This window comes from Triplophysa rosa, linkage group LG17 (assembly GCF_024868665.1).
Source record: "Triplophysa rosa linkage group LG17, Trosa_1v2, whole genome shotgun sequence".
NCBI classification, from domain to species: Eukaryota; Metazoa; Chordata; class Actinopteri; order Cypriniformes; family Nemacheilidae; genus Triplophysa; species Triplophysa rosa.
In genome coordinates, this window is record NC_079906.1 from 4,831,661 (window position 1) to 4,857,917 (window position 26,257).

The 26,257-nt window shown below is 38.3% G+C and overlaps 2 protein-coding genes across 12 annotated transcripts in view; one reads left to right on the plus strand and one right to left on the minus strand.

Moving 5' to 3' along the window:
- Positions 1–16,735, minus strand: part of sorbs3 (sorbin and SH3 domain containing 3) — a 43,111-nt gene extending 26,376 nt beyond the window's left edge. For 2 of the 10 annotated variants that reach the window (XM_057356761.1, XM_057356758.1), the window contains exon 1: positions 16,555–16,735. The gene's annotated coding sequence lies outside the window, so the exon portion shown is untranslated. Of the gene's footprint in view, positions 1–11,463; positions 11,741–15,136; positions 15,247–16,554 lie in introns of those variants that run through there. The other 8 variants (XM_057356762.1, XM_057356759.1, XM_057356768.1 and 5 more) reach the window with 7 other exon arrangements.
- A 6,118-nt stretch (positions 16,736–22,853) lies between these two features.
- On the plus strand, positions 22,854–26,181 carry LOC130568390 (protocadherin-8-like). Of its 2 annotated transcripts, none has more exons than XM_057357218.1 (4): positions 22,854–25,221; positions 25,313–25,392; positions 25,512–25,645; positions 25,788–26,181. In XM_057357218.1, the coding sequence occupies exons 1-4, from the start codon at positions 22,858–22,860 to the stop codon at positions 26,105–26,107; spliced, it is 2,898 nt and encodes a 965-aa protein (XP_057213201.1). In that variant the 5' UTR covers positions 22,854–22,857; the 3' UTR covers positions 26,108–26,181. The 2 variants fall into 2 exon arrangements, with proteins under 2 accessions (XP_057213201.1, XP_057213202.1); XM_057357219.1 differs by having other exon boundaries at positions 25,515–25,645.
- The last annotated feature ends 76 nt before the right edge of the window (positions 26,182–26,257 follow it).

Consider the following 26,257-nt stretch of genomic DNA (forward strand, 5'->3'; position numbering starts at 1 on the left):
ACATGCAGGCACATCATCTGCCTTTGACATTTCAAGATGTTACAAACGAATCATTCATGTTCATTTCTTCAAAAGTCAATTTAATTCAGTTGTTGAAAAGCCTAAGGATTATAGTTCATTCAATTGAACACTATGGCCATTCATGTTTTACAACTATACAAGTCTGCCCAACCTTCAGCCTGTTTTTGCATTTATAAATATGAAATGGCTGTTTTGCAGACAGGCATTCTTTGTCAAGTATTATATCAAGAATTATTTAGTCAACGGAAAGCTAGATTAAAAACTCAATACCCAGTTCCGAAGAGCTGCCAATGTGAATGGAGGGAGTGTTTGTTTAATGTTCGCCACTGTACGTGTCCGGATGTACAGTATGGAGGAGACAAAGAGAGCAATGTGTGTGTGTGTGTGTGTGTGTGTGGGTGGGTGGGTGGGTGGGTGGATGGGTGCGTGCCTGTGTGTGTGTGTGTGCGTGCGTGCGTGCGTGCGTGCGTGTGTGTGTGCGTATATGTTATGGGCATGTCAGTCATACTGTGTCCTGAACATATCACTCACTCTTAAAGGGACAGTTCACCCAAAAATGAAAATTGTATTATCATTTACTCGCCCTCAAGTTGTTCCAAACCTTTATGAATTTATTTGTTCTGATGAACACAGAGATATTTGAAAGAATGTTCGTAACCAAACAGTTTTGGGGCACTATTGACTATCATTGAAATTTTTCCTACTATGGTAGTCAATGGTGCCCCAGAACTGTTTGGTTACAAACATTCTTCCAAATATCTTACTTTGTGTTCAGCAGAACAAATACATTTATACAGGTTAGGAACAACTTGAGGGTGAGTAAAGGATGATATTTTTTTCATTTTTGGGTGAACTGTCCCTTTAACCAATCTCTGCAAGATTGACTGAAACAATCTGAAAAAAATATGAACAATAAATCAACATTTTTGAGTTTGTGCACTTTAGTGCAAATCTGTGTAGACATCATAGACTAGTCATAGACTAAGCTGTTTGGTAACCACTAAGAGAGAGAGAGAGAGAGAGAGAGAGAGAGAGAGCACATCACTCCACAACATTCTCTCCAGAACAGGGATCATGAAACACATCCTAATACGGTCAAGTCTTCCTCAGACATCCGTTGGTGAAATATGTTCAGATTCCTCCTCAGAACACATGGAGCATTACTGCTGTTTGTTTTGAACGCTCCATGCGATTTTAGCCGATTACAAAACTCGAGTGCGAGCATCTGCAATGCATTAAGGCAACATTCATCTGACAGCTGGCTTGATTTGTCCTTGTCAAGGGTACCATATCCAAAAACAGCTTTCTGAAGTACTGGTATAGTAGGACTGCAGTGTGAATGTCACTTTTCATGAGCTTTGTAAACTTGGCTGTGACATAGACACACTTCAAAGAACTCTGAGGTCACTGGCACATGCAGGAACCACAAGCCTGTCCTGTAGGATCTAAGTGTCTTTGAAACTCTTCAATGCTCCATATGTTTGTCACCTACCCTGTATTTTTCGAGTCTTTCAGAGCCAGACTTTTGATGCTTTGAGTTCTGGTACACTTTCCAACTTACGTGGGACACAAAAGTAGATCTATTGAAGAATATTCCTCACAGACACCCGTTGGTGGACCGACGGTTTTTTGGCTACGGACATTTTTCAAAATATCTTCCTTTGTGTTGTGCACAAGATAGAAAGTCATACAGGTTTGAAATGACAAGAGGGTGAGTAAATTATGAAAAAAATCGCTATGATGGTGAACTATCCCTTTAAGCTACACATTTTATCAATAGATTTGATTTCCTGGGAATCAAATCTATAACGGTTGTACTGCCAGCGCAGTGCTCTAGTAATTCCAATTCATGTCCAAAGTACCACCAATTTCAACCAGAAAGATCTGTCGGATCAACATAATAAATAAATAGAACATAGTATACAGTGCTATTAAAGACTACTGTACAGTGAGGGAAATAAGTATTTGATCCCCTGCTGATTTTGTAAGTTTGCCTACTTACAAACAAATGAAGGGTCTATAATTTTTATGGTGGGTTTATTTGAACTGATAGACACAGAATATAAAAAAAATCAGGGGAAAAAATGTTATATAAAGGTTATAAATTGATTTGCATTTCAGTCAGTGAAATAAGTATTTGATCCCCAAGCAAAACATAACTTTGTACTTTGTGGAGAAACCCTTGTTGGCAAGCACAGAGGTCAGACATTTCTGATAGTTGGTCACCAGGTTTGCACATGTGTCCGGATACATTTAGTCCACTCCTCTGTCAATCTTTAAGGTTTCTTGGCTGTCGCTCAGCAAATTGGAGTTTTAGCCTCCTTCACAGAGGTTCTATAGGACTAGGGTCTAGAGACTGGATAGGACATTTAATGTGCTTCTCCTTAAGCCACTATTTGGTTGTCTTGGCAATATGTTTTGCGTCTTTGTCATGTTAAAGGCTCATCCATGACCCATCTTCAGTGACCTAGTTAAGGGGAGGAGGTTCTCGTCCAAGATTTTACGGTACATGGGCCCGTCCCTCAGCCCCTCAATGCGGTGAAGTCATCCTGTATACCTGTAGCAGAGAAAAAGCCCTAAAGCAGAATGTTTCCAACACTGTGCTTCTCTGTAGACATGATGTTCTTGGGCTCATAGTCAGCATTTCTTTCCCTCCAAACACAGGAGTCCATTTTGGTCTCACAGCAGTGCCAGCACTTTCGCCAAAGCCTTTTCTGAATCATTTTTATGTTCATTGTCAAACTTAAGACGAGCCAGGCGGGCCTTCTTGGGCAGGAGGACCTTGCGGGTGCTTCAGGATTTCAGTCTACTGTGGCATAGCGTGTTACCAATGTGTTACCAATGTTTTGCTTGCTAACTGTGTTCCCAACTGTCTTGAAATCATTAACAGGCTTCTTCCGTGTAGTTCTGGGCTGATCTTTAACATTTCTCATGATCATCTTTACCCCATTGGGGAAATATTGCAGGGAGCTCCAGAACAAGGGCATTTGATAGTTATTTTGTATATCTTCTATTTCCAAATAATCGCACCAACAGTTGTCTCCTTCTCACCAAGCTTCTGTCTGTAGCCTATTCAAGGTTTGTGCAGGTCTCCAATCTTGTCGCTGACATCCTTTAAAACCTATTTGGTCTGGACCATGGTGTTGGAGAGGTTGAACTGGAAGATACAGATTCTGTTGGCAGGCATCTTTTATATACATAACAAGCTGATTTAGGAGTACTTTCTTAAAGTGACAGGACTAATCTGTGGTCCATATAGGCACATAACCAATCTGTGGAGCCAGAATTCTTGCTAGTTGGTAGGGGATCAAATACTTATTTCACTGACTGAAATGCAAATCAATTTATAACCTTTATATAACATTTTTTTCCCCTGATTTTTTTTAATATTCTGTGTCTATCAGTTAAAATAAACCCACCATAAAAATTATAGACCCTTCATTTGTTTGTAAGTAGGCAAACTTACAAAATCAGCAGGGGATCAAATACTTATTTCCCTCACTGTATATCTATAAATGAATGGAATTCATTTATATACAGTCCGTTCCTGTCCTTCAGTCAAGCAGTTCCTTTAGAGAGCGTTCAATAATTTGGATTTGATCTAGTTTTGCATTTGTGGACATTTCAAAGTAATAGATTATTTTATAAACATAGACGTAACAGAGAGAACAAAGCAAAATGTAAAGTTTATTTTTAATTTGCTTGTTGTAAATGGTTCAAACAAAACTTCTTTCTTAAAAACACGACTACAGGACCATCTACAGAAGCCAATCAGATTAGAGCTTGCGACTTTTTGGAGAGCTGGCCATTGCATGGTGCAATCTGCATCTGTCAGTCCATGAACAGAAGGTCGCAGTCCCATCTAAAACATGAGAACTAGTGACGTTGTGATGTTTAGAAAGTTTAGCAGTCAGATTAGAGAAACCACAGCGCACTGCTTAAAATCTGTTTGTCTGCATTCACTTCATATCTGCATTTTTATCTTGTTTTATAAGAGCAGACTGGCAGGAAGTCTGTTGCACATAAATGAAAATTCATTATCAGGGTTCTGCTCTTTACGGGCCACTAGGAGTTCCGGCACTGACATTATTAAGTGCTAAAATGTTTTGCTCCGAGCAGGAAACGTGCATACCATATGTGAGGAGTACAGGTTTGATTAGGACACAAACGTTTGGCTGATGAATGTCTGGTAGACTGTAGGGGTCAGTAAGTTAACTACTGTGGTTCAATCATTTGCACGTGCCATGACGCATTTGTATATGAATGTATGCGTGCATGTGTGTAAACTGAAGGTGAAATAAATAGCCAGACATTTGTTGCTGTGGTCTTAAAGACTCCAAAAACCACAAACTTGACTGTGTTATAATATAATTAAGTGTTTAATAAGTAGTAGTTCTATTTATTTACACAGCTTACATCTGCACTGCAATACAGTGTATTGTTTTAACCAACCTACGTGTATGCATATTAACCAGTCCCCACAGGATTTTGGGGAGATTTTTTGTGATTTCTGCAGCCAAAAATGCTTCATTTCGTAGTTTGTGGTTTGACTTAAAGGTCCAATGTGTAATTTTTGAAAGATCTGTTGCCAGAAATGCAATATAATATATTATACATAACAATGTCTTCAGAGATGTATAAAGACGTTACATAATGTAGCATTATGTTTTTATTACCTTAGAATGAGCTATTTCTATCTACACACACCGCGGGTCCCCTTGCATGGAATTCACCATGTTGTTTCTACAGTAGCCCTAAACGGACAAACTGCTTTACAGAGCGCGTTTCGTAAATATGTTGTCTCCTTTGGCAAAGAAGCGTAAACGTGATGACATCTTAGTCCTGTGTCAGCCACCGTAGTGGTTCAAAGGGGAGGGGTGGATTCGCGACCTCAACGCTAGATGCCACTAAATTTCATACACTGGACCTTTAACTATGTTTAGATTCAGTCAAAACAGAAGGTAAAAACTGCAGTAACTACAAATCCACACTAAAACCCAAAAATATTTCTGCCTTTTTTCCTCAGTTTCAGCGCTGCTGCAGTTACTATGTTTTTCCTGTGTATGGCAGTATAGAGCACAAAAGCCAAATGACAACATATTTGGACCTTTTCCCGTTGTCAAACACATTCGCTGATGTTTCCTGTCACCTCCAGGTGGTTTTATTTAGAGATCATTTTTAGAGAACCGAATTACAGCATTTTATCTCCTCACTTTAATATCCCCTTTAAATAGCACTGATAACCATCTACATCCCACTCTCTGTGGGAATTCTGTGGGAAGGTTCTTTCCAAAAAATAACATAGAAATGAAACACATTGTTCCACAGGAAACTTTAAGCGCAACGTCCCGCGTCCTCATGGGATACGTAGTCTTCAGTATGAGGGAGTGACCTATGGAATATTCCTGAAATAATTTCACCTGTTTACTCTGACAACACTTACATAAACCTGAGTCACATGATTTATGGCTGGTGTGATATGTTTTTATAGATGCTCTTTGTCCACTGGTGACACACACTGTGTTTAAGCACACCAACTTATCTGTTATCGACACATTATGAGATTTTGACTTACAGCTGTCATCTAAGAGTTTAAATGGAAGCAAGCACATGGCCATTTGATAAAATAAAAAAATCTGTGAACGTGCACACCGTTGGATTATCAATGGGGGAAATTGTATGGTAGAGTTCATTTGTCTTGTTGACGATAGTTTGGATCATGACATCATTGTCCAAAGGTCAAAAGGGGCACAGGTCGGTTTGACGCTAAACGGTTCAGCTTTTCACACGTGTTAAACTACAGAGGGTTTATCAGTATCCACAATAGCTATGCCAAAGAAAAAAAACCTAACAGGATTGCATTGTTCCTGCATCAAAAGTCGAGGAAAACAAACTTGTCAAATTGGGCTGGTTGACCTTTCTAACAATAGTGAGGAATGATAATGCAATATTACGTGAACAGGAGCTTGTGATGTTACTTTTAAAGAACAACTCAAGAGACAACAGAAAGAATGTAAGACAAGTAAAGAAAAAGGAGTGGAATGCCTCTCGTCCAATCAGATTTGAGGAATGGAAATAACTGTTAATTTATGGTTATAAGACACGGCTACAAAGTAGATTTCTTCAATATAAAGTACTTTTTGCCAAATGGACCATTTTTTGAGGATCAGTGAAAGTCAAACTCTTTAGCTATGTCTGAAACCGCTCCCTATCTCCTATATAGTGCACTATAGTGAAACCTTAGTGAACTACTTCATTCCCTACATTCGTTCACTCTTTTTTTACCCACAGTGCACTCTGGTTTTGAGTGTACATTCGCTGTACACTCGCTCATTTACTATTTCCCATGATACAACACGAGACGACTGCCTGATTAGAATCAGCTGGAGGACATGGACCATTAATGCCACCAATGTATATAGAAGAATAGCAGATTAAATGAATGTGATAGTGTTTTATTTTAAAATCTATTAAATCATTTTATTAAACGTGATAAATGAGCATGCCTGCAAATACATGTGACAGTTGTTTTGTTCTCTTTATTTTCAACTAACGCAATAAACGTGACAAATAAAGTGAAAATGAATTATAGTATTTTGTAAAACAATCCACAAAGCCACACAGGTGTAATATAAGCTATTCGTTATGTTAATGACGAATGTCTGCGACAGAACTGTCAGACGCAGGCTATATATGTCAGTGTCCGAAATCACTCATTTTCATTCCCTTCTTCTCCACATAGTGGACTCAAATGTCATACGCTATATAGGGAATAGTGAAGGAGTGAACGAGGCAGCGGTTTCAGACACGGCATTTGCCATCAATAACAATCCTCTCAAGTTAGAAGTCATGTGACCATCTGCCAGCCAATCAATCTACCGTTGAGCCTGCTGAGGAGGATGGGAAGTTTTATCTTCACTGGAAAACTGAAGTAATTGTTACCACAGCTTTTTTTTTCATTTTAATGAGAAAGACACTGGTGTGAGGGGTTATATTGAGTGCATGTGAGTTTTTTAAGCCCTTGTTAAGATTGAAGCGTCAAAATAACCGTAGCCAACTACAGGATAACCCTTAGTCAGTGGAAAGCATGTATGTGTGGTGTTTTCATAAGGTTAGCACATTTTATGACCATATTGGTGAGTCCCAGACGACTAACAAGAATGCATACATGCTATTTCCCAATGAATGATGAATCTCATACATCTCATTCACTTTCAGAACACTGTTTGGAAAACATCCTGCGTGTGGGCTGGTTTGTTTGTGTCACTGAAACAGATGTACCGTTCTGTCATGTAGTTTATATCAGACGATACAGTTTACAGTACAGTACCTTTTCAAGATGACTAATGTCTTGTATTTATCTATCTTACACATTCACATAAACAGAATTACTGTACATCCTTTATATCAGCGGTAACTCCAATCCTGGTGACCTTATTTGACATGTTCAGTTCCGGCAATGGATCTCTCTGCTAATATCTGCTCTGTACACCATCAGTTGTACACAACCTCACTGTTCCGTTTGGATGAGCTGGAACAGTTTTGTAAAGAGCAAAGTAAAATCAGGATCTGTAAAATATATTGATCACACTTTATTGAGATTTCATCTTTGTTCTTTTAGAAGTAAATTTAAAATAAACACTTTTGATAGTGATCATTTCCTTGGAAAAGCCATGGCCTTGTTTAGTTTTATATACTGTACAGTAGACCCCCCCAACTTTGAGCATCTTGTATATACTAATGGGTACACCTGTGGTTACCCTACTACAACCAAACAAGTTTACAAATGAGTGTATAAATACTTGTTCTTATCACCATACATCAGCTACATTTACAAATTATCTGATCACATTTGAATGAGACACAAATCTTTAGCCACTTTGTTTTTCAAATTAGGGTAAATCGGTTTATGTCATGTTAAAGGTCCAGCGTGTAATTTTTTGGAGGAGCTATTGACAGAAATGCAATATAATATACATAACTATGTCTGTGTATAAAGACTTAACATAATGAAGCCTTATGTTTTTATTACATTAGAATGAGCTATTTCTATCTACATACACCTTGGGTCCACTTACATGGAATTCGCCATGTTGTTTCTACAGTAGCCCTAAACGGACAAACTGCTCTAGCGCATTTCGTAAATACGTTATCTCCTTCGGCAAATAAGCGAAAACGCGATGACATCTTAGTTCTGTGTCAGTCACCGTAGTGAAAGGTAGGGGGAGGGGTAGACTGAGTCGTTGGTTGGAATTTGAAACCGCACCACTAGATGCCGCTGAATTTCATACACTGGACCTTTAAAGCATACACACATTGTGTGTGTGACTAATCCAGACTGCAGTCTCCATGAAATAAATTGATTATTAAACAAACTAAACTATGCTTATTTGAGTAAATGTAGGAGAGTTTCTGTGAGGCTTAGGTTTAGGGGTATAGGGTGAGGGTTAGGAGACAGTATAAAATATAATCATTACATCTACACTTATGAGATAAGACTGAGCCAAATACCAGAGAGATTTCACCATGTATAGATTGTATTACATAGAAATAAAGAAAATGAGAAAAGAATAAAAAATCCTATTATAATTTATTATGATAATAACATTATTATTCAAGGCAACCTTAGCCATTTTATGCTCATAATGTTTTACACAATAGTCTTTCTAAACAGTGTGTCATATCAGTCATGCACATAGCCCAAATCATTTAGCAGGGATTACTATAAATACAGTTTTTCGCTTTTATAGGACATTTACTTTTTTAACTTACATACTTCAGTTGTAAATATGGGTCTGGAAAGAGGAATGGCTTAAAATAACAAAACAACAGAACAACGCAAACGAATAAACCTTTAACTGTCTTGCTCACTCAATCACTCTGCTTCTTCCTGAATGTGAAAAGGCACCATACAAGGCCCTGCCGTGTGTCTGTTTACAATCTGCTGTTATTGCATGATACGCACATTAATCACACACAGGTCCATCTGAACACCATGTATGGTCCTCCATCGCTCAGCTCGGAGGAGAGGATGGACCCCACAAACAATCTTACATCCATGTGCCAAAATGAGCTCTTCCACAGTGTGTTTTCATATGGATAAAGGCAAATCTCAAAGTCAGCTACACTTTATAAATAGTGGAGGCTGCTGAACATCTGGGAAGACCTGCTGAAGATGATTTTAATGAGTGAGACGTCCCATTTTGAATTTGAACACAATGTTTTTTTGTACCTTTATGAGCCTGAAGATGCAGATCAGAGGCTATGATGTGCATCAGGACAAGAGGGCACTCTATGATGTGGCACGCATGTGTAGTATGTACTAAAGCACTCATGCGGTTCATATAAACAAATCACGTGACAATAATCTAAGTGAGATCTGTGAGTGCTGCTGTAATCTAGTTGATGGACCTGATAGGTTCACAAGTGAGGCCCTTTGATCTGTCATACACTCTCATACAGAGGAATTTGTGCTTTTGTCACTGGAACACACGATAATGGACCTGATACTTAAGTATGTTTTCATTTAACTAATAATGGACAGATACAAATGCGCATATTTAATAAGATTACAGCTCTTTTAGGATGGTGAAAACATGGCCATAATTAATACAGTTTTTAAGGAATTGTGGGAATATGCGGTTGTGAAATGCAGCCTGCCTCACCTTTAACTTGATTTTAATACTAGCTGGATGGATTTGATGCAAATTTGATTGTCCATTTTGAGATTATTGGTAATGTTTTGTGTACGCTGCAAACATTCAAATATCTGGGGTTCCTCAACTGGCACACCGGCAGAACCCTGTAAAAAACTTTGAGACACCTTTCACAGTTTACCAAAAAAGAAAATTCTGTCATCCTTTACTCACCCTCGAGTTGTTCCAAATCTGTATAAATGTCTTTGTTCTGATGAACACAGAGAGAGATATTTTGAAGAATGCTTGCAACAGTTCTTGGCCACCATATAAGAATGCTTTATAAATGTCTTTGTTCTGTCGAACACAAAAGAAGATGTTTTGAAGAATGTAGGAGAAAAATATTTCGAAGATTGCTTGTAAGCAAACAGTTCTGGGGCACTTTTGACTACCATTGTCATTTTTTCCTACTATGGTAGTCAATGGTGGCCGACAACTGTTTGCTTACAAGCATCTTCAAAATATTTTTCTCTGTGTTTATGAGAACAAAGAAATTTATACAGATTTGGAACAACTCGAGGGTGAGTAAATGATGGCAAATTGTTTTTTGGGTGAACTGTTCCTTTAAGAGCTTCAGTATTCTATTATTCTACTCAGTAAGTTTCTATAAGAACTCCAAAAACTGTCCGTTGACAGGCTTTTAAAATCTTATACAGCAATAGAATATATTAAAAGTAGCCTTCTGAAACCGTCTCCATATTTTCTGTGATTTTTTTTCGTCATAAATAATTATTATTAATCCCCCTTTATGTTTGTCACTTGGTTTTGCTAATATTTAACCAATAAAAAGTATCAAAAAGTGCTTGTCAACTTTACAGTTTTTAATCACTTAAACCGCCAAATTAAAAGCCCTGTAAATTAAAAATCCCAAAAGCACTGCCATTTGTCACGGTGTCTAATCGATACTTCTAAACAACCACATTTGGTAGGAAAACTCTAACAAATTAAGGGGTTTGTTCTTATTTAAACCTAAAAAAAACAGAAAGTGTTATCTTCGAATTATTGCAAATCACGCTGTAAAACAGATGCATTTTATGGGTCACTGATTAAATTGAAGTAAATGTGTGTCATTGCCCATATTAACTAACGGTGTGAAAGTTCTGATTTTCACACAAGATGCTCTTTGGAACATACAAGACAACATGCTGAGATAATCAGAATTTGCATGGACTTGACAACTGAATCTATCATTCAACGCTACTTCAATTATTATTTCTAAAGTCTTTTATGAATTCAGAATATATTGTATCATCTGTTTTTATTCAATACATTTTTATTGTATTATAAATTAATAATACCCTATAATGCACTGTAAACTAATACAATTAATAGTCACATTCAAACTGTTAACAACAAAAATCTATCAACAGATCATTTAGCAGCACACAGAAGAACTACAATAAATGTCTCAGTAAACTCCAGACCTGAGCATGCAACAACTATAAATCCCTCTACACTCTAAAACAAGCACCGGATTACAAATAACATAAGCAAACAAATATTCCTGCAGATTTCCGTCTCTCACTTCTTTGAAAATTTAAAACAAATCCCCCCAAACACTCTTAATCCATCTAAGTCAACTCTGAATCAGCTTGAGAAGTAATATGTGCTACCACTTTAAAACAACTTTGCAAAGTCTGAGACAAAAACAATTTTGAACTGCATGAATAAATAACTCGATCCTTTTTACACCATTTAACAATGTTAGCAATGAACCTCATGCCAACAGATGGAAAAATCAACTCACCGGTTTGTTTCTGTGTGTGCAACGCTGCTACCACGCACAGATTTCTCACGACGACACACACAATTCTCAAAGCATGGGTTGGTCTGCTGTGTAGAAAATAACCTTTCAGGTTCAACCTGCTCTCTGTGTGTGCCGTCACAGTCAGCTCTCTCTTTAGGTCTCCCGCTCGCTCACTCACTCACTCACTCACTCACTCACTCACTCACTCACTCACTCACTCGCTTTGGCTCCCTGTCTATTTAACCTCTGTTAAGTCCCACAGTCTCACATACTGACACACACATGCACTCTCTCTCGCTCTCCTCGCTCCACCACTAAAGGACTTCCCGGCTGACACAGGTTGCCGTGGTAACGTGTAGACTGTGTTAAAAGGCCAGGCTCACTTTTGGCTGCCTTCAATGAAGAGTTTGAATAGGCAGTCAGCCTTTTGTGACTTTGAGGTGATATTTCACAGCACGGGGTTAAAGTCTGGTGAATCATCCACCTCCAAATGCTCGAGCTCTTGTCCACCTCTGTTCTGTTCTGACCGCTGGGTTTCTTCAGATTGCTTTTCTTTTAGCTGCTCAGGTTCTGTGCGTCTGGCCATACATGGCCAATAACCAGGAGAACAGAAGTCCTTTATATGAAAAAATTCCTGACTGTATAAATTCTTGGATTGAATCAAGGAATGGACAAATAAACACTGTAGCAGGGACCATGAACTGAGCAGATTGTCTTTTGTCCAGATTTAAACACACAAGCAACAGATACCCAATTAAAATAATACATTTCTTGGTTTGCATTACTAAATAACTTACTTCTGTATTAACGTATTACTTGCAAAGCTGCACGTCTCATAGTTTAAAGCAGTGGTTCTCAAACTGGGGGCCGTGGCCCCCTGGGGGTCCTGAAGATGGATCCGGGGGGCAACAGATTTTGTGGCATTTTATGAAATATAGAAATTTATCATAGATTTTATGCAATCAAACATAAAAAATAAGACCACCAACCAAAGGAATTGATGTTCCAGCATTGTATAACTGAATATGTTTTTGGTTTAATTAAAATTCTAAGTTTAAGATTATAAGTCTTTATTTGGGGGGCCGCAAAGCAATGCATTCTACACAAAGGGGGCCTTACAACAAAAAGGTTTGAGAACCACTGGTTTAAAGCATAAAAAGAGAGAAGCATCCATGATGTCAGAGATTGTTTATTTGCCCATAAATTAATGAATGAATGAATGAATGAATGAATGAATGATGTCAATGCACAAGTATTGCTTAATCTTCGACTTTTTCATCGTATAAATAAGTATAAAGAGTAGACGTGTGTTCAGTTCTCAGAAACAGTGTGATAATAAGTGATAACGTCATACTCTGCATCACACAGCGGCAGAGATTATTTCAATATTGTGCTGTTTGGAATCAGGTACAGTCAACCAGAAATAATAATATGATGATAAAAATGCCTTTGTTATTGGAAACATCCATTATGACTGACTTCCCCGCCCCTGGTGAGTTTCAGAATAAAAACAGGTTTGGACTGTCCAAACAATCTCATCTATTACACATTTAACAGGATTGTTGGAAATCATACTTGAATGTTTCATCCTTTTTTGTTTGCTTATGTTGCTCTGTCAGCTTGTTTTTCTGATATTGCAATGTTTTGCCCTGGACTGTAATATAACAGAATCCAGTGGGTTGATTTCTCCAAAAAGCGTAAACATGGCTCAGCAATTGCAGACGGTCATGTCTGGAAACCTATTTGCAATAAGAGTATCATTTAATTCTTGATTTGAGTGAATGCAGTTTTCTTAGCTTTATATTAATCTAGTTGAATTTGGCATGTGAAGAGTTCACTTGCAAAAACAGATCAAACATTTCAAAAATCATGTTTTTATATTGTGCATTCCAGTTAATATCAATCAAACTGCAGTTGGGTTGGGTTTGATTAAGTTTAAATTAAACTAAAAAAAACTAACACAACAAAACATGATAACATAATCTGATTTAGCAAATAAGTAGTAATTCATCTACTAAAATGTATTAGTAAAAAGTCTATCCTGACTTACAGAGTAGTTAAGAGTACAATGGACCTGTAACCTTTCAGTTACCAGCCCAGATCTTCTTTAACCACTAGGCCACACCAACTTTTTACAAAGCAACAAAACAACAAAAGTATTCATTTCAATTGTTAAATTGTTTGCTTCTTTGCATGACTGTGCATAAATAGTAAAGATTCCTAACTACCCAAGGAACTACCCAATGCATGTGTGGCAATTTCCAGTAGTCTGTCCAGCACCAGTAGATGTTGGGGAGGCAGCTAGTACTTAATAATTCAGTGGTTTGGCTTGATAGTGCAAACCATTCTTAAACGGTATAATCTTACAGCGCGTGTTTGTGTGTGTGCAAACCAGACTACCAGACTGAACAACCAGACTATCACAAGACAGAAAATTATGTAAAACAGAAAAACACACTGTGACAATGTAAAGAGTACTGACCATGTGAGACGACCAAATAAGAGCGGAGAGGAACAGATCAACATTCGTATTGTTAATAAAAATTAAATGTTCCCATTAATTGAAATACATAAAAACGAGTTAATAAAACATTGAGACATACTATAATCTAGACATTATTATTTTCATTTTTGGTGATGCTAATGTCGCAGTCCAAGTAATTACAGAGTCACGTACAGACTCTGTATGAATTGCATCAATATCCACAAAATGTTGCCAACGTCTCCAGTTAATCTGAATGCCGGCTAACTACCGCAGAAATGACACCACAGCATGACTCAGGATTGCGTAAGAGGAAATATGGTTCACCACAGTGATAAACATTTACCCTGGACAAGCGGTTATACAGTAGGTCTGTTAAAACACTCAAGAGTAAAGAAGTGTACTTGAACATTGAAATACTCTAGAACGTCTTCAAACTACTGTGCATCCATAAAATGAGTATAAATGACAATCCAGAGAATGACAAAAGTGACTTTATTTATCTAAAGAAACAACACCAGCAATGACAATGAGAGCGTTGTTTACTGTGGGGAGACACAAGTCCTGGTTACCATAGTAACCATGCAATTTTATGGGGGAAAAACAAATATCTAAAAGATATCTAAAACATTTTAAACAAAGCCTCAAATCCATTTAAATCCATTATTCAGATTTTCATTTCATTTGGCATTCAGAAGTTACATACTGCTTTATAACTGACTTATCAGCTTTGTTCTGTCCCTCATATCACAATAAAATAATTCTACCTCAAATCCACATTTTATGTCAATGGGTTGTTTCATTTCTTAAGTAGTCATGTTGCATAAAAGGGATTATGTACAGGCAAAAGTGGGCGGGGCCTCCTTAAAGTCCCAATGAATAAATGAATGGGTCTACCTGTCCGGAATGACAATCACAGAGGAATCTAGTGGATCAGGCTCAACAGCTACTCGTGGTGCAGAATTACAGTCAAGAAAATATCCTGACAGCAAAGTTAAGTTTCATAATGGTAAAAACACTGGATATTTACTATACAGTAGGTCTCTCGCTGTCTCAACGTCCTTCTCTACAAACCGCAAATGAAAGCTGATCGATAATTCTCAAATAATCAGATAATTCTCTTTACTTTGAAAACAAACAAGAGAAAGACTAGCAAATGAAATGTATGAGAAGTTTGAGACTGGTACTTACTGTGAGAAGTTTCCCAGGAATGGAAAAAACGGAAAGAGAGAGGCAGAGAATTACAGCTAGAGGGGCGTTCGCAATTTACTCCTATTCTCTGTGACTCAGCCTGCATGTGTGTGTGTGTGTGTGTGCGCGCGCGTGTGTGTGTGTGCGTGTGTGTGTATGTGTATGCGTGCACGCGCGTGTGTGTGTGTGTCTTATTCTCTGCTTGTGTGTAATACGCTGTTCTGGGCAGAATCATACAAGAAACTTTCAATGCCTAACAAGTCCAAAGCTCTGTAATAGTTTCCATCCTGAACACACACACACACATCTACACACGCACGCACTCACACGCACACACACACACACACACACACACACACACACACACACACACACACACACACACACACACACACGCACGCACACACACACACACACACACACACAAACATATACATGCACACACAAGAACAGCTGGAAATAATAGAAATGTCCATGCAGGCAGGGGAGAAACACCCTCTTGTGTTTGAAAATGACACACAAGATGGCCAGTTTGATCTGAAATATATTAGTCCATTGTTTACTGGAGGGCACAAATCTCTCTCTCTCTCTCTCTCTCTCTCTCTCTGACAGCAATGCACAGCTATCTCATTTCTTAATTTCTAATTACAGCCTGCAACCTCTGGCCTTATTTTGTTCTGTACTGTCAGTGGGTGATCTAACATCAATTGTGTCATTCTAAAAACAAAACATGTTAAATCTGTCATTGAAAGTATTTTTAAGACACACAACACAACACACACACATGCATGCACGCATGCTCACACGCACACACACACACACACACACACACTATTTCCATTGGCTGTGAGGTTTAGTGGCCACTTATGTCCAGTAAATGTGTGCGGATGATTTCCAGATAGCCGAGAGTCCAGCAGCATATATAACTGCATTAACCTACAAAACCCTTAATTTGATTGTTTTGCAGAGGATATGGCTTTGATTTAATGGGGGAGTTCAGAAAATTGACATCAACTTTAGAAAAGAAGGTGCAAGGGGACCAAAGACACCACACATGCACAATAAATATAGTCAAAACTGTCCACATGACTGTCCAAAGTCTTTTGAAGCCATGGTAGCATTGTATGAGACTGAAATGTAAGTCCTTATTCACCAAAAAGCTTGGTAGCTGTGATAAACATTGCCTTTCATAATATAAAGAAAAGTCGCTTCTATTCTATTCTATAGTAAATAACCCCCTATTTAGTAAATAACCCCTTTGTGAACACAGAAAGTCATACGTTAATAAGATTTTAACTTTGATTAAACTTTTAGAAAGTGGCAGCTGCAAATGAAAGTTATCCAAGATGAAGAATTACTGCAACCTACAGAGGAACTACTGTTACAAATACAAACCAAAAGACAGAAAAATCACTTACCAGAGAGAAGTGTTGTAGACGCCTGTGGTATAAGAGGGCGATTTCTTTATCAAGCTAAGCTAAACTTAAATATAATATTTACTCTCTTCTTCTCCTTCTTACTCTCAATTCTGTTCTGTTACCCTGCTTTATTTCAATGGCTTAGTAAGTCCACCCTCTCTCTCCTTTTCCTTCTCCTTAGTCTCTGTTCTGCCATCCAAAGTAAATATTTAACAGTCAGATTACGTGATCAACAAGCAAAGGTCACGTCCCACTCTCCAACTCGCCTCCCTCCTCCCTCCTGCTTCTTAAGAATTGCCCTTGGCTTATAACTTACAGCAGTAGTTCTCAAACTGGGGCCCGTGGCCCCTGGGGGGGCCCCGAGATGGATCCAGGGGGCCACAGATTTTGTGGCATTTTATGAAATATAGAAATTGATGATAGATTTTATGCAATCAAACATCAGAAAAATAAGACCACCAGACAAAAGAATTGATGTTTCAGCATTGTATAACCGAATATGTTTTTGTTTAAATAAAAATGTTAAATTTTAGATTATAAGTCTTTATTTGGGGGGCCGCAAAGCGACGCACTCTACACAAAGGGGGCCTTACAACGAAAAAGTTTGAGAACCACTGACTTACAGTAGTGTTACTGTCATTTAATGCTGCTGACCAAGTCTACAATGGCATGGCACAAAACAAGTGATGTAATGATTTACAACACTACAGTTTTGTGTTGCACTTAAAGCCCTCTGTTGCTCATTAATTCTCTTTAGTTTGGTCACTGTAGAAATTGCTGTTTGTGCTTTTAAGACTCTAAGAAGACTTTAAGACTTTAAGAAGATATACTGTAAAAGAAATAACATGTAGCCTGCATTTCATTTGAATGTAACCGTCTTTATCACATTTATGATCTGCTCATCTACTAGAATCATACATTTTCAAAAACGCTGTAATGATAACATTAAAAATTAAAATCAGATTTAAATGATCAAAGCATCAGCTTGAGATCGATTATTTATACAGTATTTCACGTTTAGATCCCCTGAAAACACGTATTTCCAGCAGTCTGCCACTCGCTTTCACTTAATAGCACACGTTGCATTTCTCACGCCCAAATCCATAATTCCTCTGCTCCACCCTTCCCGGCTATTTTCAATTATAATTTGTTTTCCAGCATAACATAAACGGGGAAAGCAGACTCACTTTTAAATTTAGATTTCCGTTGCAGAGGTGGACCTTAAAAAGTAGGGATCAACGGTACAGTATGGGAGTGTTGCAAAGAAACTAGCATTGATAGGCCTACTGGCTAACAGGTTATCGCAACGTAGAGTTTTCATGAACAACACTGACACCTGACGGGCATGTTTTGTACTGCAATATGACCAGCATTGAAACCCTTGGAAGGTGACATAAATAAATGTCATAATAAAGTTTTTGTTGTGATATAATTTGTTTTATGTGTGTCCGAGAAACCATTGTCAACTGTCACCCACTAGGAAAACTTCTCTCACGTGGATGAAAGACTTGAGGGTATATCCTCTCTGCTTTCCCAAATATTTGTTAAAAATTGTTGTGTTGTTGTGTGAAGAGTGGATTATTTAACTGTCAGCCGTGTTACACAAATATTATAGCTGCAAGTAAAACTTTGTTTATGTTTTAAAACACATGTAATGTTCATGAATTATGTATGCATTTAAGGGTTTTATGCTTGTGTTTTGAGAAAAAAAGAATACTCAGATTTGTTTTCAAATTTTCACATGCCTTTACTGCGATGGCATAGAAGAACCATTTTTGCTTCTTGAAAAACCTTAAAAGAACAACTTCTTTTATACCCTTTATAATATTTTTCCACTGTAAAAGAAAGGCTCTGTGGATGTGAAAGGCTCTTTAAGGAACCGTAAAAAAATTTCTAAGGCATCGTGTCACACCTTTCATTTTAAGAATGACCTAGATATATTAGTCAGAAAGTAAATAGTCAGTTCTTCAAAAAAGTGACTTTAAAAAGAGCTACAATAAATTACTGATGGCTAGACGACTGGTCACAGCATCTCTACAACAGCAGGTCTCATGCAGTGTTCCTGTAAAGTAGTGGCTAACACCTCTTTATGACACCCTTTATAACAATGGTGCTCCCGTATGGCAGTGACCTCATTTTCTCATTTTCACACACACATTCACATTCTAGGAACGTCTGAAATGTCCAGAGATTTTGTGTATTTTAGATATGCATTAAAAAAATGTGGTGCATCTGCATCAAATTGTACAATAATTCATTAGCAGATAATGCACGCTTTGGGCCACAGATATATATATGAGTTATGAACAATCTCCTGATTAATCAAACATGTGACCAAAGAACCACTATTTTATATGTTCAAACAGGGAGCACTTAATTAAATCTATTAAACACTTCTATTAAATTTGCTGATCAAATTAAAGTAAAGAAATATGCAGCATGCATTCTATCAAGCTGTAAAATGGAAAATCAATGGTGTTGCCGTATTGAGTAATAATTTTACTAGGAACTTTCAAACTGTTCAGTCTAATTTTTATAAGCCCAAATTTTGATTATGAATTTTAGCATTAGGTAGGAGGTCATGGAGACACAACTTTGAGCCCCAGAATAAATACAAATCGTATCAAAACAGTGCCATGCTTTTTTCTAAAGCACATTTATAGAAGCTACTTAAATGTAAAACAAAGGCCTACTCCTGGCTTAACCTAAACCCTGTCTGGGAAACATACCCTACTAGTGTTCTTAGGGTAAACTATTTCTCAGCTTCTGCCCCACTGACACGCTAGTTACCAGAGGTGAAAAGTAACTGAGTGTCCTGACGTGTCACCCTCCCATCTGCTCTCACACCTTTCCATTTGTCACTGTGTAGTCCCACTGATTCAACTTTTTAGATCAGCTTAAACAGTCAAAATGATGTGTGACTTAGTCTACATTGCTCTCTGAAACATACTGCTTAAAAGTGCATAAGAAGAAATCTATATAGAATTACTGGGGAAAAGATAAGTTAGCTATAATAACTGTGAATAACACTGGGGAAAAAACGACTGACAAGCTTATAACCTCTGAACTAAACATCAAACAGGAAATTGAATAGGGATGAGTAAGTTAAAATGCTATTAAAAGCATTTGTTCCATTCCGATTTTAAATATCTAACTAATGAAAAAAATACTTCTGCCTTTGCCTTTCAATTAAAACCACTGGTAAGTGATGACAAAACATAGAAAATTACACCAATGCTCATCCTGCCAGCATAATGCCATTACACAAACTAATAATCACATGATCTGAGCTTTAGTATCCTGTTGAGGTTTCAAACAAGTGTCAGTTCTTTCTTTTAAATAATGTCTCACTGAAGGAAAGAAAAACAGATTAAGAAATTGTAATATTTTTATTTTATTTGTCATGTGAAGAACAGGTTGAAGAGCCTTTGATCCAATTCATCAACCCATATTGACAATGAACAGTTTAAAATCAACTACCCAATGTAACTAAGAACAACTGTAATTTTTGGACAAGTCAAGTAAGGCTAAGAAAACAAGGTCTGGTAAATCTGAGGCCTTTATTGGACAGAGAATGTCAACTTTATGTAATTCAATGCTAACCAGCTTTATCAGTCAATGTACTGTATGTAAGCAACATTTAGAAAATTACAATATTGTTCAATATCCCCCACACAAAAATGTACATTTTATCATATTTTTCTAAACAAAAAACAGACACTCTGGCAAACATTCAGACAAGGTAGATTTTAGCCAAAAAGCTTAACTTTTTAAAATAAATGTCATGTTGATGCAAAATGCTTTTTGTTATAAATGTTTACAGATTTTTTGTTAAAATGATGGGTTAAATTTTGTCCATTATTGTTTCACCAAAAATGATGACTGGAAATAGTATTTTTTGCAGCAAAAGACTATACTGTTCTCTGAAAAATATTTCTTTCTTTCAAAGTGTGACAACCAGACCTGGTTTTCCCACGTTATTGAGATTATTTGTTTATTAGAGAACAATATTCGATGAACATAGCAGCATGCTTATATACAGCTGAAAAAGTAAGAGACCATTTCAAAGACCATTTTCATATTTCTGAATTTACAGTTTATAGGTTTGTGTTTTGGTAAAATTATCATTTTTGTTTTAGTCTGTGAACTTCTAACTATATTTCTTCCAAATATAAATATTGTTTCTATTTGCATTTATTTGCAGAAAATGAAAACTGGAGAAACAGGTCGAAATAATGGAAAAGATGCTCTGTATTTTTTCAGACCTCAAAAACAAGTTTATATTCACTTTTAAGCAATACAACAGTTATATTTCGTATTTAGGAAAAAATACAACATTATTTATTTTACATCATCATTTCATGTGTCTTGTCATGCTGTCAGTCTTTCACATTGCTGTCTGACTTTTTGTCACTCCTGAGGTTTGATTTTGTTGAAACTCAACAGACACTGGACTAGAATGGGCCTGGCCACAATACATCTAGAAATGCTGATTGGTCTCTTAATTTTTTCATTAGCTAGAGCAGGAAATTAAAACACGAATACTTGTTTTTATTAATAGGCTACACAGTATTTTAAAACCAGATATAGTTAGTGTCCGTGTGTTGATTACTCTAGCGTGCAAAAATAAAACACTTGTTGTTTATCCCTTTTTTTAAAGAAAACTCCAAGGTGGACTTTTAATGCCATAGGGGTTATGAGTTAACAATATGCTTTTAACACCACATAAGCCTCACAGATCAAATCACAAAACGTCTACCAAAAATTGTAGGCTACATATAGTACTGACATGCCCTGGGTACTGAGGTATATGTTAGGTGCTAAACACAAATGGGTGCGATGGTAGCACTGACAGATGGTAGACTGATACTTGACAGTCTTGCTCTGTGGTCCACATGGTGTCAAAACCTCACTCTGCACTCACAAACCTGCATTTGTCGCCTTTCCTTTTGTTTAGACCCTAAATCTTGCAAAGACTCTGTCTGGTCCCAACCCCTTTCAAAGGCCAAATTACACAATTTACCCATTTCAGTATTGTCCAAGTCCCTTTTGTCTAGATTAAACAGAAACGGATTTCATACTTTTACTGGTGACCCACACGCGTAGGAATTTCTGGGTGCATATTTGTTTTATCTAGGAATATCCCTAAAAGTGAGTATGTGAACAAACATGGCCAAAAAAACTATTATTTCTGATTTTCTGATAGAATATGAGTAGCACAAACTGTTAGCAAAAACTTAAACCTTGGAATTCATGTTTTTGTTAGCCTACTCAATGTTTGCAATGTTCCATTTCGAAATTATTTCAGTTTTTCTGAATTCACTATATATAGGTATATGTTTAGGTAAAATGATCATTTTTATTTCATTCTGTGAACTACTAACAATATTTCTCCCAAATGTCAAATAAAAAAATATATATTTGCAGAAAATGAAACTCTGCTCTGTATTTTATCAGACCTCATACTGCAAAGAAAACACGTTCGTATTTACAACAGTAATATTTGTCCACGTATTTAGGAAAAGTAAATAAGTAAAAAAAAATTGATCACAGTTTTCATGCGTCTTGTCATGCTGTCAGTCTTTCACATTGCTGTTGGATGATGGTTTGATTTTGTTGAAATTCAACAGACACTGGACTGGAATTGCCACAATATGTCTAAAAAGGGTGAATAAATGAAAATTTGGAATGGTTTCAGTGGCTGTATATGGTTAACATTTGCCATTTTCTTTCCCTATTTGTATATTATTATTATTATTTTTTTTACTACTTTTATACTTATTGTCTGATTGTTTCAATGTGCTTTTTTCTGCACACCTGCTTTGGAAGGATACAAATCTGTGAAACCGTTACAGAAATACTTCACTTGTTCACTAATCAAACTCGTTAAATCACATTTAAGAAAAAATGTACTTGTAAAAAAAAGTAAATATTTGTTTTTTATTTTGTAAAAAATATGATTGGGTGAAAAAACACGTTTATCTTGAATAAATATAAATGTATGGGGTTAAAAACAACATTGAAAAATGGCCCCACAGACCCCAACACCACACACGGGTTAATAGGTATAAAAACACAGGCAAATTCTCCATAAGGAACCCGTTTGTAAAAAGCAAAGTTCACACCTGTGGGGTGACAAAAGTGGGCGAGCACCTTTTGGTACATCAGCGCAAGACCACTGGTGGATGTGAGCTCTCATTTGCATAAACCGGAGACTTAAATTGAGTAGTGACAAACAAGATAGTTACTTGACGGAAACTTACATTGGATGGCGTATTACTACAATCACCTCAGAATATAGACATGGAGGCAAGGAAGTTGTTCGCCAGTTTTAGTTTAGTCGTCGTTGCCCTCTGCACAGCGAGTGGCACAACCATGAAATATTACATAGACGAGGAAGCCCCACTGGGAACATTTATTGGCAACTTATCGCTGGACCTGAAAATCAACGCATCCGAACAGCAGAACACAGTCTTCCGTTTCATGCACGAGGAGAAGTCGTCTTTAATCCTTATGGGAGAGGGGGACGGGTGTCTGACGGTGGGAGCTCGCATGGACCGAGAAAGCCTCTGCCATCGGTCTCCGCTGTGCCTCATCAACTTTGACGTTGTGGTCGTGTCGAAAGAAAAGTTTCATCTTATTCACGTCGAGGTTCAGGTGAGAGACACCAACGACCACGCTCCTCGCTTCCCCCGTAACGAGATACGGCTCGACATTGCCGAAGACGTAGCCGTGGGCACAAAGTTCCCGTTAGAAGCTGCGAACGACCTGGATGTGGGAAACAACTATGTCCAAGAGTACCACTTACATCAAAACAGGCATTTTAGTATCGAGACAAAGAGAGGAGAAGACGGCATCGCATACCCTGAACTCGTCTTGGTTAAAGATCTCGACAGTGATGTAGAAGACACTCTTAAAATGACGGCGAGTGATGGCGGAAGTCCTCCGAAGCTGGGCTCGGTAACTGTTCGTGTAAACGTTTTAGATTCGAACGACAACAGCCCTCGGTTCGAGCTCACGCCCCCTAAAGTTGAGCTTCACGAGGACGCACCGGTCGGCTATCTTCTCCTCAAACTCTACGCGTCAGATCCCGACCATGGCGCGAACGGAGAAGTGCGTTATGGTTTTATGGACGGAGTCGCCGATGAAATCAAGGACACCTTCGCTATTGACTTCTTCACCGGTGCGGTGACTCTTAAATCACCAGTGGACTACGAAACCAGAAAATCCTACGAGCTGAGCGTGCAAGCATACGATTTAGGTGTCAACTCCGTTCCGTCCACTTCTAAAGTCACCGTTGAAGTTGTGGATGTCAACGACAATGCTCCCGAAATCCACATTAAACCGATGGCATCCGCGAGCGAGGGCGTGGCGCACATCACGGAAGCTGCAGCGGTGGAAAGTTTCGTCGCTCTCATCAGCACCACGGACAGAGACTCCGGAACCAACGGAGACATGCGCGTGAGTCTGAGCGGACACGAGCATTTTAAACTCAAGCAGGCTTACGGCGACACATTTATGATCGTCACAACGGCTCCTTTGGACAGAGAAAAGATTCCCGAGTACAATATGACTGTAGTTGCTGAAGATTTAGGTTCTCCCCCTTTTATCACATCGAGGCGATACACCATCAGGGTAAGCGACGAAAACGACAACGCACCGCTGTTCAGTAAGCCAGTGTATGACATTTCTTTCATGGAAAGTAAAGAACCAGGTTCTTATATTGCAACTTTAGTCGCACGCGATTTAGATGACGGTGCAAATGGACAAGTAACATACAAACTTATTGATAACGACATCGACGGAGCTCCCCTAAGCTCTTATGTTGCAGTACACCCCATTTCTGGCTCTTTGTACACAGTACAGTCTTTGGATTACGAATATCTGAAGCAAATCGAAGTGGGTATTGAGGCTAGTGATGGAGGCTCGACTCCTCGGTCAAGCACCGCGATAGTAAAAGTGAAAGTTGTGGATGAAAATGACAACGCTCCTTTTATCACCCACCCTGTTTTGATCAACGGCTCTGCAGATGTGCCTCTATCCCACAATGCTCCTGCCGGTTACGTTGCGGTGACGGTAAGTGCCCACGACTTGGACGACGGTGTGAACGGCAAGCTTTCTTTCAGCCTGCTGGAAGACAACGAAAGGACGTTTTTCATAAACAAAACTACAGGTGTGATTGCATTGAAACACAGTCTAAGCCACAAACAAGGGGACTCTTTGGAGATTAAGGTGATGGTCACCGATGGAGGGAGGACACCTTTTTCGTGCACCGCCACTTTACGCTTTGTGGTCACAGATGAAGAGCTGTTTGATGAACATTTGGTCGTGTCTTTTGAAATGACTGATGTTGACAAAAGCGAAGAACAGAAGACAAACCTGGAAGCTTCCTTTATTATTATCATTCTTCTCGGGGCCGGTTGCGCCTTTTTGTTAGTTGCTATTATTGCGGTCGCCTTCTCAAGCAGACCTGGCCAAAGAGAGACTTACTTTAGGAAGAATAATGGATTAGAGAGTGCCTTTGTGAGATCTCCGGTCTCAGCAAACAGCACGGACTCATCTGATTCCGGCAGTTGCCATGAATCTGGTGCTACGGTCAGCGAGCAGTTGACTTCTACCAGAGATGATTCATCTTATGAGGAGCAAAGTCAAGATTCGGACAGCAAGGTAGGTTTCTTGTTGCTGTTATACTTACTCTTCAATGATGATGTCATTCATGTGTGATCCGCAGATTTCTAACACATTTTTTTCCCAACAGCTGTTCCGGCCCCTCCTAAAGAGGACCAATTTAGATTCTGTTGCCATGTGGCACGATGACAGACAAAGCCATCATATAAGGTTTGTTGTATGCAAGTATTTACATTGTTTAGTTGAAATAAACTCACAAAAGCCTGTTTAAATGCAATGACACATCTGGTCATGACTCAGACAGTCTGATTTTAACATTCTCTTCTTAGCAGGATCCCTCCCATCGATCAGACAAGCATGAAGGACAGCGGGAAAGGTGATAGTGACATCCCAGATAGTGACTCCAACATCAGCAGTGATGCGGACCAGAGAATTTCTATCAGCGGACATCGGCGAGCTATGAGTAAGTGTTTATTATGAGAACGTTCCAACGTGTACTTGTGTGACAGTAAAACAAATAAATTGGTTTATGCATTTTATCTCAAGTTCCTCTATATGTATCAACAATACTGCCATTCATTCAGTTTCCAAATGCTTCATTTCAGATTCAGTCTATTCAGCACCAATGGTTGGAATGTGCCAGGCAACAAAGGAGATTTCAACAACGCGCAGCTCCAATGTTGCCAGCAGCGGGTACAAAATAGCATACCGGTCATCAATGTGCAACTATCATTCAGTCAATCAACGTGTATCAACCTGGAGAAACTATGACTATATCCCCTCAGCCCTACCCAGAGCACCCGAACAGTTTCAAGACCCTGCGTGTCACAGAATTGGGACCCTTTACCATCACAACCCCTATTCATATATGGGAAGAGCACCACAAGTGACTTCAGAGGTCACTCCATCTGCGACCGCTTTCTAAAGACCATCACATTCACAAAGGAGCAACTGTACATACAGCCTAAGAGAAGGGTTGCCAGTTCTTTTTAAAGTAATTTAAAAAGATAACGGTTAATATATTTATGTCTGTGGATTTCACTTTTGTAAATAATTGTAAATAAAAATTGACGGT

What these genes read in the sequence shown, in the direction of transcription:
- LOC130568390 (XM_057357218.1), top strand. Translation starts at nt 22,858, where the DNA reads ATGGAGGCAAGGAAGTTGTTCGCCAGTTTTAGTTTAGTCGTCGTTGCC. An exon ending in GTCAAGATTCGGACAGCAAG is followed by an intron (nt 25,222 to 25,312) that starts GTAGGTTTCTTG and finishes TTTTCCCAACAG; the next exon opens with CTGTTCCGGCCCCTCCTAAA. An exon ending in AGACAAAGCCATCATATAAG is followed by an intron (nt 25,393 to 25,511) that starts GTTTGTTGTATG and finishes TTCTCTTCTTAG; the next exon opens with CAGGATCCCTCCCATCGATC.